At 39.3% G+C, this 17,008-nt stretch overlaps 1 protein-coding gene across 1 annotated transcript in view; it reads left to right on the top strand.

Annotated features, from left to right (window-relative positions):
- The window catches only part of vps35 (VPS35 retromer complex component), a 43,153-nt gene that overhangs the window by 13,054 nt on the left and 13,091 nt on the right, over positions 1-17,008 (top strand). Inside the window, exons 2-12 of the mRNA XM_055648373.1 lie at positions 639-737; positions 2,026-2,122; positions 4,420-4,543; positions 5,351-5,533; positions 8,871-9,084; positions 11,077-11,160; positions 12,030-12,139; positions 13,159-13,255; positions 14,299-14,447; positions 14,592-14,799; positions 16,073-16,228. Of these exons, the coding sequence (XP_055504348.1) occupies positions 639-737; positions 2,026-2,122; positions 4,420-4,543; positions 5,351-5,533; positions 8,871-9,084; positions 11,077-11,160; positions 12,030-12,139; positions 13,159-13,255; positions 14,299-14,447; positions 14,592-14,799; positions 16,073-16,228 (1,521 nt within the window). The remainder of the gene's footprint in view (positions 1-638; positions 738-2,025; positions 2,123-4,419; positions 4,544-5,350; positions 5,534-8,870; positions 9,085-11,076; positions 11,161-12,029; positions 12,140-13,158; positions 13,256-14,298; positions 14,448-14,591; positions 14,800-16,072; positions 16,229-17,008) is intronic.

Genomic DNA, 17,008 nt, shown 5'->3' with positions numbered 1-17,008 from the left:
ATCTCTCACTTGATAAAGCCTTTGTTGAATTTGTTGCTATGTTAACTTCATTTATATACTATAGTGTTTTTAATTTTGTGCTTTGGTAATTTTTCAAAAGCTTTAAAATGAAATGCATAATTAAATGCTTCCGAATGAAAGGGGTATTTGAAAACCATGAAAATCTTAAGCTGCACAAAGTCACAAGGACAATGCTGAAAATCTAAAATAAAAGTTAAATATGCAGCAAGTTGGACATCCCTTGATAGTTTTGGGTTAAGGACTTTTCAGCAGAATCTTAAATATCCAAGTTAGGGCTGTTACTTGATTAGGTAAGTTTCCAGTAACTGGGACTAGATCTGTTATTCCATGTCATCTCATTTATCTGCTGAGTTGCTACATTCATCCAAGACCTTGACCGTGGGTTCCTGGTAATTTGTCTGCAAAGTCAGCCCCATACATCTAAAGTAGATTGGTTTGGGTCAATAGAATTGAGTTTGGGGAAATGGGTTGCAATCAGGAAAATCTGAGAATATTCACAGGAAGAGATAAGTATGAAAAGGTAACGTAACTGGTGAGAGTGTTCATGTGTGCCTTTGTGAAGCAGAACTTGTTGATTGTAATTTTTTTATCTTAATGTTCATTCTATTGTTTGGCAGCCTACGACTCAGCAGTCTCCTCAGGATGAGCAGGAAAAGTTGCTTGATGAAGCTGTTCAGACTGTTAAGGTCCAGTCTTTCCAAATGAAACGATGCTTGGTAAGTTACAGTTTTTCTGGCACATTTTTGAATGTGGTTGCAGGAAAGAAGTAAAATGTCAAGAATCAAAAATGTTTAATTGCCACATGTGACGGGACTGAAAGAGTGAAATGTTTACTTGATGTAGCTTTACAGGCACATTAAACACAACATAACAAATAAACAAATAACAAATAAATGAACAGTTTTACTAAGTAAACATAGATCAAAGTACATAATCAACCGTTGTACACAGTCTATGGTGATTCAAAACTGAAGTAGGGTGGTTCAAGGCCCTGATTGTTTGCAGGGAAGAAGGTGCTCTTGAACCAGGAGCCAACAATCCTCGGGCTTCCCGATGGTAACAGCCAGATGTGTGTGGCCAAGGTGGTGTGGGTCTTTGATATTAATAATAATAATAATAATAATAATAAATACTTTATTGATCCCCTCAGGGAAATATTAGCTGCTTTCTTGATGCAACACTTCCTCTTTGGTGAGGAGGTCAATAGCTGAGATGGTCAGGGCAATGTACACCACTTTCTGTAACTTCCTTCCTTAGGCATTCAAGTTACTGAACTGCAACCGGTCAGTGTGCCCTCATCATATGGGTTTATGGATGGCTCTGGTTTGATCCATGAAGATGGACGGGAAACCATGTTTCTGCTGAGTTAGCAGTTTGGGTTGGGTGGACTATTAGGAATTGCCTGTATTCTCCAAAGTTGAATTTGGAGGTGGGGGTGGACGGGTGCAATATTCTGAATAAACAATGGCTAATCATTCAAGGATTTACCAGAGATGCCAAACCAAATCATTCAGTTCAACAATGAATCATTTTGCTTAAATCAAAGAGAGCATAGTTTTGAGTGAATGTGACTATCTGGGGGAAAGGTTGATATATTATTGACATAATAGTGGAGCATTTTACATATAAATAGAACACAGAATAAACCTTGATTGTTGTGGGAATTTCCAGAGATATTGTTTAGCGGATAATGGTCATTTTATGGTAAAATTAGGACTGCTTTTAATTGGAAGATACACTTCTGAATTTTTGTCAATAGTGGTGGTATTGGTTGGATTTATATATGTGCCCAAACGTTACCAGTTGTTGCGCATTTTTATGTTTGCATAGTCAAAGCAATTTTATTAATAACCATGCTGAATGTGCTGTCGGTTTATTATGGCTATGACAAAGCTTGGAGATTGCCAGTTTATTTTGCATTAAGTTATAGAGATGATTCGCATTAAAAGCTTCCAGTTTATTATGTAAAATATCTCTAACAGACAATTGTTTCTTCTGATTCAGGACAAGAATAAGTTGATGGATGCATTAAAACATGCTTCAAATATGCTCGGTGAACTGCGAACCTCCATGTTGTCACCAAAGAGTTATTATGAACTCTGTATCCTTAAATCCTGGATTTATCTTTACATCGTGAGGAAAGTGGTTGGGGGGAGGCTAGAGAAACGCGATGGTTTATTTATTACACCAGTAGAGAAAGTAATGAGAAAAGTTTTACCACAGGGCGGCACGGTTGTGCAGCAGTAAAGTTGCTGTCTTAAAGGGCCTGTCCCACTTTCACGACCTAATTCACAACCTTTTTTAGTGAACATTTTTCATCATGCTAGAAAAACGCCCGACCTATTTGATACCTACAACTAGCATCACGGCCTGCTACGACCTACCTACGACCTTGTGACGACCATGCTGAGAGTATGTCAAGGGCAAACTTGGCAGAGGTCGTGAAAGTGGGACAGGCCCTTTACAGCACTTGCAACGCCGGAGACCCGGTTCGATCCCAACTGCGGGTGTTGTCTTTATGGAGTTTGTAAGTTCTCCGTGTGGGTTTTTTCCGAGATCTTCTGTTTCATAGAAACATAGAAATTAGGTGCAGGATAGGCCATTCGGCCCTTCGAGCCTGCACCGCCATTCAATATGATCATGGCTGATCATCCAACTCAGTATCCCGTACCTGCCTTCTCTACATACCCCCTGATCCCCTTAGCCACAAGGGCCACATCTAACTCCCTCTTAAATATAGCCAATGAACTGGCCTCAACTACCCTCTGTGGCAGAGAGTTCCAGAGATTCACCCCTCTCTGTGTGAAAAAAGTTCTTTTTCATCTCGGTTTTAAAGGATTTCCCCCTTATCCTTAAGCTGTGACCCCTTGTCCTGGACTTCCCTAACATTGGGAACAATCTTCCTGCATCTAGCCTGTCCAACCCCTTAAGAATTTTGTAAGTTTCTATAAGATCCCCTCTCAATCTCCAAAATTCTAGAGAGTATAAACCAAGTCTATCCAGTCTTTCTTCATAAGACAGTCCTGACATCCCAGGAATCAGTCTGGTGAACCGTCTCTGCACTCCCTCTATGGCAATAATGTCCTTCCTCAGATTTGGAGACCAAAACTGTACGCAATACTCCAGGTGTGGTCTCACCAAGACCCTGTACAACTGCAGTAGAACCTCTCTGCTCCTATACTCAAATCCTTTTGCAATGAAAGCTAACATACCATTCGCTTTCTTTACTGCCTGCTGCACCTGCATGCCTACCTTCAATGACTGGTGTACCATGACACCCAGGTCTCGCTGCATCTCCCCCTTTCCCAATCGGCCACCATTTAGATAATAGTCTGCTTTCCCGTTATTGCCACCAAAATGGATAACCTCACATTTATCCACATTATACTGCATCTGCCAAACATTTGCCCACTCACCCAGCCTATCCAAGTCACCCTGCAGTCTCCTAGCATCCTCCTCACAGCTAACACTGCCCCCCAGCTTAGTGTCATTCGCAAACTTGGAGATATTGCCTTCAATTCCCTCATCCAGATCATTAATATATATTGTAAATAGCTGGGGTCCCAGTACTGAGCCTTGGGGTACCCCACTAGTCACTGCCTGCCATTGTGAAAAGGACCCGTTTACTCCTACTCTTTGCTTCCTGTTTGCCAGCCAGTTCTCTATCCACATCAATACTGAACCCCCAATGCCTTGTGCTTTAAGTTTGTATACTAATCTCTTATGTGGGACCTTGTCGAAAGCCTTCTGGAAGTCCAGATACACCACATCCACTGGTTCTCCCCTATCCACGCTACTAGTTACATCCTCGAAAATTTCTATAAGATTCGTCAGACATGATTTACCTTTCGTAAATCCATGCTGACTTTGTCCATTGATTTCACCACTTTCCAAATGTGCTGATATCCCATCTTTAATAACTGACTCTAGCAGTTTCCCCACTACCGATGTTAGACTAACTGGTCTGTAATTCCCCATTTTCTCTCTCCCTCCCTCCTTAAAAAGTGGGGTTACGTTTGCTACCCGCCAATCTTCAGGTTTCCTTCCACACTCCAAAGATGTACAGGTTTGTAGGTTCATTGGCTTGGTATAAATGTACCATTTCATAAAATGAACTCGTACTATCAAATTCCCAAATGCATAAGAAATTAATTATTTTACAATTGCCCAGAATTATTGATTCTTCCTCCCCCACCCTGCCCTACATATAATCGCATTCTTCCAAGAAAACAGTGTTACATTCCTATATATTATGTATTGTATCAGCTTCATTCTGCAGTTTTCAGTGGTCAGTAGATTCAATGATTGTTTTAAGATTGTTTGATTAAAAAATGTTCAGTTTTCCCATGCTTTTTCTGGAAAGTTTTGAATGTACAATGACCCTTAATTCACGAATAGACATGGCAATTTCAGATGAATTGCATTATTTGGAAGTTTACCTGACTGATGAATTTGCCAAAGGGAGGAAGGTGGCTGACCTATATGAACTAGTTCAGTACGCTGGCAATATTATTCCAAGGCTGTAAGTGTATAAATTCATTTGCAGGATAAATGACTGTAAAAATGTAATTATTGTGGCCTTGTCAAACAAAGGGTTAGCACTACACGCTACGAATCCCAGCTGTGGAGACACTGGTATCGTTGTCTCATTGTAGGACATTGATCATTCTTTTAGTCTGGATTTTTAATTCATGTATTGTGTTTTTTTTAATATAATTTATGGTGCTTTTATGTGATATTCTAAGATTTTATATGTACTTTATGATATTCTTTAATATGCAATGCATTTTTATGTAATGTTGCCCCTTGTCTGGACCTTGAGTCCGTAATAAAGTTTATTATTATTATTATTATTATTATTATATTCTACTTTGTAGGTTAATGACAATTTAATTGCCTCCTTCCACAGTGATTATGTGTGCCAGTCTGTGACCCTTTTGTGCTTATGCATCTGGGTTTAACCATTGATCATGGTTCAGTATCTGACTGGCTTATGAATTTAAATACATATCTACTTAACTGAAGTTCCCTTATTTTTTTCTAAAATATTTTTAATTGCTCTTCCTGCTGCTAAATTACAACCCAGTAATGTGGAATAAAATGTTCTACAAGTTTATTATAGCCATTGTAAGTTAGATGTAGTGCTCCATTTTTGATATTTGTTTCAAGCACTAAACTAAATCAGTTATTCTTTTCTTAAAGGAGCTCTTATTGAGTTAATGGTTGTGAAACTTTGCTACGATATGTGGCAATAATTTTCAAAGTACCGCATCAAATTAGATTTTCAGCCATGCTGAGTATGTGTGTTTTTGTTTTGCAACATGTTCAGCTACTTGCTCATCACTGTTGGAGTTGTCTACATCAAGTCATTTTCGCAGTCCAGAAAGGATATTCTTAAGGATCTGGTAGAAATGTGCCGTGGCGTACAGCATCCATTACGAGGGCTCTTCTTAAGGAACTACTTGCTTCAGTGTACCAGAAATATTTTGCCTGATGAAGGGGAAGAGACAGAGTAAGTATACGTGTTTAAACCGGTGATTCATTGTTCACTTTGGCTAGCGTTTGCAAGGGAATTGAAGCAACCACAATGCATCGATAATAAATACTAGGTTGTTTTTCCTAAAATATGTTGTATTATTTGCAGTGGACTCGTGGATTGCTCTTCAGTCCTTTGTCCATGTTGCTGTTCTTCAGATGTGAGCATGGATGGTGAGTGCATGCTGATCACCACAGATGTACTGTGGTTCGAGTGCATTTGTCCTCAGAATGTGGGACAGGTGAGAGACGAGAGTCTGCACTTGCTGGAATCTGGACCGCAAATGTGGCTGTCTCCCTCTACACTCCTGCTACAAGATCTTTGGCCCATAATGTTGATCATCCCTTTTCATCCACAGATGCTGCATTCAGCAGTGCGCTTTTCCAAGTTTTAAAAAAAATAAAAAGGTGATTTTGCTGAGTTAGGGAAAAATTGTGTTGAATTGATAGGAATAACCTCTGAATTGTCTGAAAAGTAAAAGAGAACTGGTAAATTTTAAGACCAGATCTAGTTTGAGGAGTTTTGAAAAGTGGGATTGTGTGGATTGGAGGGTAACAAAATGACCTTGCTCTTTAAGAAAGAAGGGAGAGGGAAAATTGAGGATTGTTGACTTTTAACTGGATATTAATAATAATAGGAAAACTGCAAAAATGTATCAATGAAGACACCTCAAAAAGAATGATAGGATAACCAAGTCAGCATAGATTTAGGAATAGGAAATTATGTTTGATTAATCTTATCAAAATTCTGAGAATATGTATTTAGTTGATGGGATTGGTGGATCTGATCTTTGTATTTTCATAAGGCTTTCAGTAAAGTATCAGGTAGAATGTTGGCTAAACGGCTATGGGCGCTTATCTGTACGAAGTTTGTATATTCTCCCTGTGACCTGCATGGGTTTCCTTTGAGAACTTCGGTGTCCTCCCACACTCCAAAGATGTACAGGTTTGTAGGTTAATTGGCTTCGTAAAATATAAAAATTGTCCTTAGTGTAGGATAGTGTTAATGGGCGGGGATCGCTGGCCGGGGCGGAGTCTGTGGGCCGAAGGGCCTGTTTCCGGGCTGTATTTCTAAACTAAACTAAAAATTTGGATTACATGGAACTGGGGATAATATACCAGTGGGGACTGTGAATAAATGGGTCCTGTCAGTTAACAGAGAGACCATGACTAGTGAGGCCTGCAGAACCTTGATTGGGCCTAACTATTCGTAATCTATTTGGCTGCGTGTAATATTTCCAAGCTGGCTCTGGATGACCTGTTCCTGCTATTTAAGTTCCAATAACAATCTTGCTCATTCTCTCATCATGTTTCCAGCACTGATAGCTGGTTACTTATTCAAAGGTAGAACCCTGACATGTTTTCCCTTTCCCTACCCAGGTTTCCTGCTTTCCATTAGACAGCTAAAATTGTTGCCGTTGCTTGTGAGAAATGGGGATCATAGAAACATAGAAAATAGGTGCAGGAGTAGGCCATTCGGCCCTTCGAGCCTGCACCGCCATTCAATATGATCATGGCTGATCATTCAACTCGGTATCCTGTACCTGCCTTCTCTCCATACCCTCTGATCCCTTTAGCCGCAAGGGCCACATCTAACTCCCTCTTAAATATAGCCAATGAACTGGCCTCAACTACCTTCTGTGGCAGAGAATTCCAGAGATTCACCACTCTCTGTGTGAAAAATGTTTTCCTCATCTCGGTCCTAAAAGATTTCCCCCTTATCCTTAAACTGTGACCCTTTGTTCTGGACTTCCCCAACATCGGGAACAATCTTCCTGCATCTAGCCTGTCCAACCCCTTAAGAATTTTGTAAGCTTCTATAAGATCCCCCCTCAATCTTCTAAATTCTAGCGAGTACAAACCGAGTCTATCCAGTCTTTCTTCATATGAAAGTCCTGACATCCCAGGAATCAGTCTGATGAACCTTCTCTGTACTCCCTCTATGGCAAGAATGTCCTTCCTCAGATTAGGAGACCAAAACTGTACGCAATACTCCAGGTGTGGTCTCACCAAGACCCTGTCCAACTGCAGTAGAACCTCCCTGCTCCTATACTCAAATCCTTTTGCTATGAACTGCTTAGCAATCGAACATTTCTCATCTATATTGACCAATTACTCACTGGTTGTCAATCTTGGCTGACCTTCACTTTGTATCAGGAGGATGTTAATTTGAAAAGCCTTCCTCTTGAGAGTGGAGGATGTAATTTGAGTTGAAATCTCAGGGCAGCACTGGTGTCTTTAGATTGAATTGTTGTATCAGGGGGATTTAAGATGCATGGTAGTCATTATCATTGGGACAGCTATCTCCCAACATTTTTATTGTCGTTAATTTTTCTGCCGTGTTGAGTGCTGCCGCACAAGTCTCAAGTGCGACAGTGGCATGGTATAAATTATCTATGTTTTCCTTAACTTAAATCTGTAAATATGTTGTAAAGTGGCTGTGGTGCAGTGCCTAGAAAAATAGTTAACTTGGAAAGGATGAATATAGCAATGTTATCATCATGTTAGGTTAGCAAATGACTTGGTCTTGCTCGATTACATCCTAAATGATGGAGGCCAAGATAGATATGAGAATCCTCTAACAGATTTTTAACAGTTGACAAATTGGGGTGATGCTGCAGGGCTGGACGACTTTTGTTTGGAACCTGAGTCTGATACGTTTGCTAACTATGGGCATGTTGGAATAAATTGATCAAGGCAAAATTATTTGTTGAGTGCCAGTGCTTTTATGATGAGCGATTTTATTATAGGCTGATGAACCTGATTACCATTTTGAAATTCAGGGGATTGGTGAAGATATGTTAGGCAAAATTGGAAATAAGATCTTTTGGCTAAGTCACTTGCATTACTAGCTAAAAATTGGGACTTGACCACCTTCCCTTGTACACTACCAGTCACAGCCTGCCACACTGAAAGATACGTTCATTCAGTATTCTCTCCAATTAACCAATATTCAATCTGTATTAGTTACCTCCAATTCTGTGTGAGCTAATATTATTGCTGGACAATAGACAACAGACAATAGGTGCAGGAGTAGGCCATTCGGCCCTTCGAGCCAGCACCGCTATTCAATGTGATCATGGCTGGACCTCCTCAACTATGTAGAACTTGATCAAAAAAACATCAACAAATCCAAACACAAACGTCCAATAGTTCCCTCTTACACTACTGAAAATAAACAGATGTTTTCATAATCTCTGCAAATTGTTACCAAGCAATAGAATTGTTATAAAATGTACTTTTTCCGATGTTTTGGGAATTTTATTTCACATAGTCGTCTTAATTACATCTGAGCTTTCAACTTTGAATTGCAGAGAAGTTGTAACTGGAGACATCAATGATTCTATGGACTTTGTGCTACTGAACTTTGCAGAAATGAACAAACTCTGGGTGCGAATGCAGCACCAGGGTCATAGCAGGGACCGCGAAAAACGTGAACGAGAACGTCAGGAACTAAGAATCCTTGTCGGTACAAATCTAGTCCGACTTAGTCAGCTGGAAGGCGTTAATGTGGAGCGGTACAAACAGGTACAACGTGTACAACGTGTCTAAATATCATTAATTTTCTCTTGATATCTACCAAAAGTGACCAATTCACCAAAATTGCCCAGTTTATTAATATAATATAGCATTAAGTGCTGTTATATAGGATTTTTACTTGGAATTGAATTTTCCATCTGAATTTTCAGAATCCTACGTGATTTCACTGGAATTTAGGATGAGAGGGGATCTTATAGAGACGTATAACATTCTTAAAGGATTGGACAGGCTAGATGCAGGAAAAAAATTTCCAATGTTGGGGGAGTCCAGAACCAGGGCTCCCAGTTTAAGAATAAGGGGAAGGCCACTTAGGACTGAGATGAGGAAAAACTGCTTCACTCAGAGAGTTGTGAATCTGTGGTATTCTCTGCCACAGAAGGCCAACCCACTGGATGTTTTCAAGAGAGAGTTGGATTTAGCTCTTAAGGTAAAGGAATCAAGGGATACGTGGAAAAAGCCGGAGCGGGGTACTGATTTTAGATGATCAGCCATAATCATATTGAATGGCGATGCTGGCTTGAATGGCCGAATGGCCTACTCCTGCACCTATTTTCCATGTTTCTATGTTTCCCAGTAATTGAGATTCCAAACAAAACTGCAGATGTTAAATCTCAAAGACAAGTTAAATGTGCTTACTGGCAGTACTTGCATATCACAGACATTCCCTTTTCTACATATTCCTCCCACACTTCTTGTCCTACTGGGAACCAACTCTCCCAGTACCGATGAAGGCTCACAAACTTGAGACATTGACTGTTTATCTTTCCACGGTTACTGCCTGACCCGAGTTTTTCTACCAATTACATCTATGCACAATGGCTGCAACTTGTGTATAAAATGCACTACATTTAATCATCCATATAGTGCAGAGAGCACCTCCCAAACCCATTGCCTCCACTGCCAAGAAAGATGACTGCTGCATGCACCGTGGCAATATCATGCACAGCATACTTCCTTTTAAGTTGCACGCCCTCCTGAGGTGTAAATGTATTGCTAATACCTTCATCCTTTGCTGGATTCAAGTTGCGGATCTGCCCCCTCAACGGCATTGTGGAAGTATCCTCACTACATGGACTACAGCAAGGAGGGTCACCATCACCTTCCTGAGTATTTTCAAGATGAGCAATAAATGCCAACAATGTCCAAACCTAAAAAAAATGTTTTTGAATTCTGACAGAAATATTATTTATGAGTTGTACAACATGGGTAAAGGCCCTTTAGCCCAACTTGTCCATGCCGACCAAGATGCCCCATCTAAACCAGTCCCATTTGATGGTGTTCAGCCCATAATTCCTCCAAAGGTTTCTTATCCACGTACTTGTCCTGGTGTCTTTTAAATGTTGCAGAATGCTTGAGAATATTCCTCTATTCCTCTATTTTTATGGGTATTACTGCAACCATACTGGTTTTGCTCTCAGCTTCTAGTTATGCATCGTACTGTGTGCCGTTTAAATGCGGAAAGCACCGAGGCATTCTAAATAGAATACATTTGAATTTGAAAGATGAGCATTTGAGATTTGAATCCTATGTAGAATCCTAGGTTATAAAAGGATATGATTTACTGGAACAGTGGGAATTTGTTTTTGGAAGATTATTATCTGGTAGCTTACCACGTCCCATAAGCACTCTGCAGTGCTTACGTAGCCAGGATCACTTCAGAGTGCAGTGACCTCTATAAGTAACGGTGCAGCGATTTTGCCATTTGTGAGATTCTACAAATAAATGTATTAAATATTTGTCTTTTGGGTAGTAAAGAGCGAGAGGAATATTATTGCAGCACTGGAACCAATACTAAATCTGACTTATTAGATCAGGTAGATTGTGTTTCTGTTTATACTTTCATCTGCTGCTGGTCACACTCTGCTTCCTTTGGACTGGAATGTCAGGCTGTTTTGATTTTAAATACTTGGCTCAAATCTACAATCTCCGAGTTGGGAATGCTTTGAACTGACTAACTAATCGTTATTTATTTTTCTCTAGATTGTGTTGACTGGAATATTAGAACAAGTTGTAAACTGCAGGGATGGTTTGGCTCAGGAGTATCTAATGGAATGTATTATTCAGGTAGCGTGTTCTTTATTTTTGCAATTTTATTCACATGTGCTGCAGCTTAATAAAAAAGCAGTTTAAGAAACTGTTACTGCAGTGTCTCAGATTCTGCATGTTTCAAATTTGCAGACGCGCTGCAAGATGGTGGCAGGCAACAGTTTGTGCAGGGTGTAATTTAGAGGCAGAATAATGACTTGCTCTTTTAGTGCAACGTAGTTTGTGTCGGTCACTGTGGTCGGGAACAAATGCAACAAAACGGCAGAAGTAGGAAATAACTTTTTGCAAATCTGTTAAAAGGGAAATTATTAAAAGGTGTTGACTGCCTCCACAGCGATGTACAAAGAATCCAAATGAGAGAAACTTCCTACCTGAAGTAAGAATGTGAAATAACCGAAACACGGCTTAATAAAGACCTAGGGTGCTAATTAAATATTGTAGGTAATAATATATCAAAAGCATCAGATGATACAGAGAATCTGGTAACAGGAGAGGAACGTAACCAATTTATGTTCATCATTTTAATTTGAGTTGATTGAAATAAAAGTCAAAGACTGAACAGAATTCTGTTAACCCATCTAACATTGGAAACAGGATCTCGGATAAGCGGCCCCTTTTAATCTGAAAAGTGGCTTGGCACTGAGTTCCAGTATTTGGACATGAGATGCTGATCCTGCAAGGATTAAGCTGTGATTTTTTTTTTTGTATACAAGCCAAGCATCCTCTGAACTATCTAAGCCCCTTTAATTCTCTGAGTAGTGATCAATGATTTCTCAGCAATACTACTAATGTATCACCCTTACTATTTACGTAACTTCTAATGAGTCTTCACATGCATTTTGTGAAGTGAATCTTTTTAGAAATTAGATTTTGTTGTTTTTTTGCAGGTGTTTCCTGATGAGTTTCACCTGCAGACGCTGAACCCATTCCTTCGTTCTTGTGCTGAGCTCCACCAAAGTGTTAATGTTAAAAACATTATCATTGCATTAATTGACAGGTAAGATTGCTCAAGTGAATTGGAACCCAGTAAGTTTTTTTTAAGTACAATTTAATTAAGTAAAAATGTTTGTAGATTTCAGGCCAATATTTACTAAATCGAACTTGGCTTAAAGCTATGTTATCTGGTTATTTTTCCATTCATGGGAACTCATTTGTGAAATTGGCACCTTTGTTTAGCTACTGCTAAAATCTTCTGAATCATATTTCATGCAAGATCCACATCAGTGATAGACGTTTAAGTCTAGGAGAGAATATGCAATATTGAGAGAATGCTGCTTTGTCAGCTGGCTTGTCTTTGAGGCTGGCTGTGAAAGCTATCACACTTGAGGAGCAGAAGAGGTTTGTGCTTATAAAGAATGGATCGACTGGGCTTTCATTCACTCGATTTAGAAAGATGAGAGGAAATATTATAGAATAGAAACATATAAAATTCTTAAGAGATTGGACAGGCTAGATGCAGGAAAAATGTTCCCGATGTTGGGGGGGAGGTGTCCAGAACCAGGGGTCACAGTTTAAGAATAAGGGTTAGGCCATTTAGGACTGAGATGAGAAAAAACATTTTCACCCAGAGTTGTGAATCTGGATTTCTCTGCCACAGAAAGCAGTGGAGGCCAATTCACTGTATGTTTTCAAGAGAGAGTTAGTTATAGCTCTTGGGGCTAATGGAATCAAGGGATATGGGGAAAAATTAGGAACAGGGTACTGATTTTGGATGATCAACCATGATCATATTGAATGACAGTGCTGGCTCGAAGGGCCGAACGGCCTACTCTTGCACCTATTTTCTATGTTTCTATGTTAAGTCTGTACTTACTATATTTGCAAAATATTGTGATTTTTACTATATTGCAATTAATAGGAACATGCTATAAACTAATTGGCTTTTGAGATGTCAAGATTACTACAGTGACTGTACTTCAGAGGTCATATAAACCGTAAATTATTTTGCAATGTTCTGACGTTGAGAGAAATGTAATGCTTGTGCTTATAATTTTGAATAATTTTTGCAAATTTTAGGTTGGCTTTGTTTGCGCATCGTGAAGATGGTCCCGGGATTCCTGCTGACATAAAGTTGTTTGACATATTTTCTCAACAAGTCGCCACAGTAATCCAGGTAAGGTTGAAAACTCTGTTCTTATTAGAAGAACAAGTTATTTTGCTGCAACCAAATACATCTTTGCGTTCACTACTTGTAGCATCCATCAATTGACTGCACCCTTGAACACAATCACTGCAAATCCACCACAAAAACCAATGCTTTTTTGTACACAAAGGTGCACACAATTCAATCAATGTGTGTGAGGTGACTGGTAAAACACAGTCATGTGGTGAAATAGTTCTAGATTTATGCATTGAATGTCTCTATTACATTGTTCAGTGTAGATTCACCCACTGTCAGCCATGACTACAGTCAGTGAAGCTTGAAATCCTGTGTTTCTGAAGCAGAGAAAGGTTAAGAAATCTCTTGGAAATTGAGTAAAAAATTACTTTTGGCTGGGTAGTTGAGAAATCTTCAATTCACCAACACAAGACATTTACATGTTTGCTTCAAATGTTGTGTTTGTGAGATTTGTTCAATCTCTTCATTGTTTCTAGCACATTCATTGTGACCCTCAATCCCTCTGCTGGCATTTCATTTCTTGATCTTCCAACACTTTCTTTCTTGACCCCTCCTTATCTTGTCTCACCAATGGTGGACGTGCATCTTCTAGAATCAACGCAAATTCTCTCCCTGAATCTCTGCCTCTGTCTCATTTAAAACTTAGCTCTGTCACCAGCTCAAACATCATTTCCTTTTGTGTTGATGTCAATTTTTGAATCCTTTCCTATAAAATACATGGAAATGTTTACCTTTTGTGTATGTTTTTGCTGAGGCGTGGATAACTTCCCTTTACGGATCATTCACAGTGGGAGTCATTGTATCATGAATGAGGAAGTGGCATATTTTTGAAGTAAAGCTACAAAGATATAAGATTTGTTTTGAAATTCACTTTTAAAATGCTGGCGTAGAATTATAATTTGTTGTAAATATTTTACTTGGAGAATATAAGTAACTGGTATCATCTTGGCCTTACTTTGACATTCTTCCATTTACTAAAAAGTAATCTTTGGAGTTGTCCAAAAAACAACGCTTTGTGACTTTGTTTATATTTTCAGTCAAGGCAGGATATGCCATCCGAGGATGTGGTGTCTTTACAAGTGTCTCTTATCAACTTGGCCATGAAGTGTTATCCAGAACGGGTGGACTATGTTGATAAGGTTCTTGAAACCACTGTGGATATTTTCAACAAACTTAATCTTGAACAGTATGTATTTTTATATGCTTGTAGCGGAATTGATAATTGAAGATTCTGTTACATTGTCAGAACCAACTATCGATCTTTAAACAAATATATTAGGTGTTGAAAACCTTGATTGAATTTTCCGTTTCTTTTCCTCTCTGCCAATAGTATTGCCACGAGCAGTGCAGTTTCGAAAGAGTTAACACGGCTTCTGAAGATTCCCATTGACACCTACAATAATATACTTACTGTCCTGAAGTTGAAACACTTCCATCCTTTGTTCGAATACTTTGACTATGAATCACGCAAAAATATGAGTTGTTACATACTGAGCAATGCTCTTGAGTACAACACAGAAATAAATGGTCAGGAACAGGTGAGATTATTTATTTTATCTTCAATGGGGGAAAGTCTGTATTTAAACAATTGATTGTAATAGCATTTGTGTTTAAGAAGGAACTGCAGATGCCGGAAAATCGAAGGTGCACAAAAATGCTGGAGAAACTCAGCGGGTGCAGCAGCATCTATGGGGCGAAGGAAATAGGCAATGTTTTGAAACGATGGGTTTCGGCCCGAAACTTTGCCTATTTCCTTCGCTCTATAGATGCTGCTGCACCCGCTGAGTTTCTCCAGCATGATTGTAATAGCAATTGGGTGTAATGCAAAAGATGACTCATTTTCGAAATGCATTCTGAATCTTGAAAAGTATTTATATTTTCTGCTGATTTAAAAGTTTTGAAGACTGTTTAAACTTTTTGGGGATTTAAAGTTTTGTCTTCTTTCGTGTGGTGTGCACAGCCTAAAGTTGGACAACTTGTTCTATTTGACCTTCTATGTGTGCACGTCGACTTGATTGCATTAGTCGAAACAGGGCGGACCATGTGAAGGTCACAATCTTCCACCCGGATTTATAGTTTAATTTGTTAGCACATCTATATTTTGGAAGAAAAATAATCTTTTGGCTTTGGTGCTTTTTGTGGAACTTGGTTTCCAGGAATATTCCTACTGCAAAGTTCTAACCATACAAAGCCTCTGTAACAATTTTTATTTTACTTGTTGTGGGGATGGAGTGGAAGAGTTCACATTTTGTTGACTTGTTGTCAAAAAGATTTGTTCTGATCACCTTCTGTATTGAGCTAACATTCCGTAATGATCATTGACCTTAGTCAAAATAAGGATATCCTTATCTTCAAGGATAATAATTGGATTTTATCATTGGTGATATGGCTCTCGGCAGTCACTGGCTTGAAGGCAGCCAGCATCATCAAAGACCCACACCACCCTGGCCATGCTCTTATTTCACTCCTGCCATTGGGATAAAGGTACAGGAGCCTGAAAACTAACGTTCGGTAACACCCTCTTCCCAACACCCATCAAGCTATTGAACACTACAAACTCCAGCTAAACTCTGAACAATAAACTGTCTTAGTTGCACTAGCGACTGGGAGGGCATTGTATTTATCTTAGCGCTATATTGTTTTTATTTATTGAACTATTTTTTGTTTATTATGGTGTCAAATGAACACTATGTTTGTATACCTGTCCATTGTTCGGTTTCAGGACATGACAATAAAACACTCTTGACTCTTCCGATCCTTGCTGCCAGCGTGGATTGTAAAATGATGTCTTTGTGCTTTCTTTATAAATAGGTGGATGCAATACTGAACCTGGTATCAACACTGATTCAAGATCAGCCTGATCAGCCGGCAGAAGATCCTGACCCAGAGGATTTTGGTGAAGAACAAAGTCTTGTTGGTAGATTCATTCACTTACTTCAATCTGAGGATCCTGACCAGCAATATCTTGTAAGTTAACTTGCCATTTTCAAACAAAAAGACCAATGCTGAGCTACACCTGGTTCATTTCTAGGATACCTCATTGCCTTACTTTTTAAAATAACTTCCCAGTTTTGGTTTTCTTAGAGAATTCACTTGGATCTATATGTGTCTGAATTTAGTACTCTTATAACTATATAACAATTACAGCACGGAAACAAGCCATCTCAGCCCTTCTAGTCCGTGCCGAACACTTACTCTCACCTAGTCCCATCTACCTGCACTCAGACCATAATCCTCCATTCCTTTCCCGTTCATATACCTATCCAATTTATTTTAAAATGATAAAATCGAACCTGCCTTCACCACTTCCTCTGGAGGTTCATTCCACACAGCTACCATTCTGAGTAAGGAAGTTCCCCCTCATGTTACCCCTAAACGTCTGTCCCTTAATTCTCAAATCATGTCCTCTTGTTTGAATCTTCCCTACTCTCAATGGAAAAAGCTTATACACGTCAACTCTGTCTATCCCTCTCATAAAAACCGGCAGGATGCCCCACAGCTTCTTCGCTCCACAGGACATATCTTGTTCATATTAGATTGATGTGATTAAAGATCCCTGTGCTGCCCCTGAGGAGGCAGCCATGGCAATAAATTCACAGATTACAAATGAATGATCCCAAAGGACATCCCTTTCCCCTCTCGAGTGCTTCGTTCACCAACACATTCAACCTCGTCATCAATGCTTCAAATATGATAGCAATATACTGTAGGAGTTAAGAATCCATCCTGCATCTTAACCCATTTCAT

This window comes from Leucoraja erinacea, chromosome 17 (assembly GCF_028641065.1).
Source record: "Leucoraja erinacea ecotype New England chromosome 17, Leri_hhj_1, whole genome shotgun sequence".
NCBI classification, from domain to species: Eukaryota; Metazoa; Chordata; class Chondrichthyes; order Rajiformes; family Rajidae; genus Leucoraja; species Leucoraja erinaceus.
This window is presented reverse-complemented; position numbering and strand designations above follow the sequence as displayed.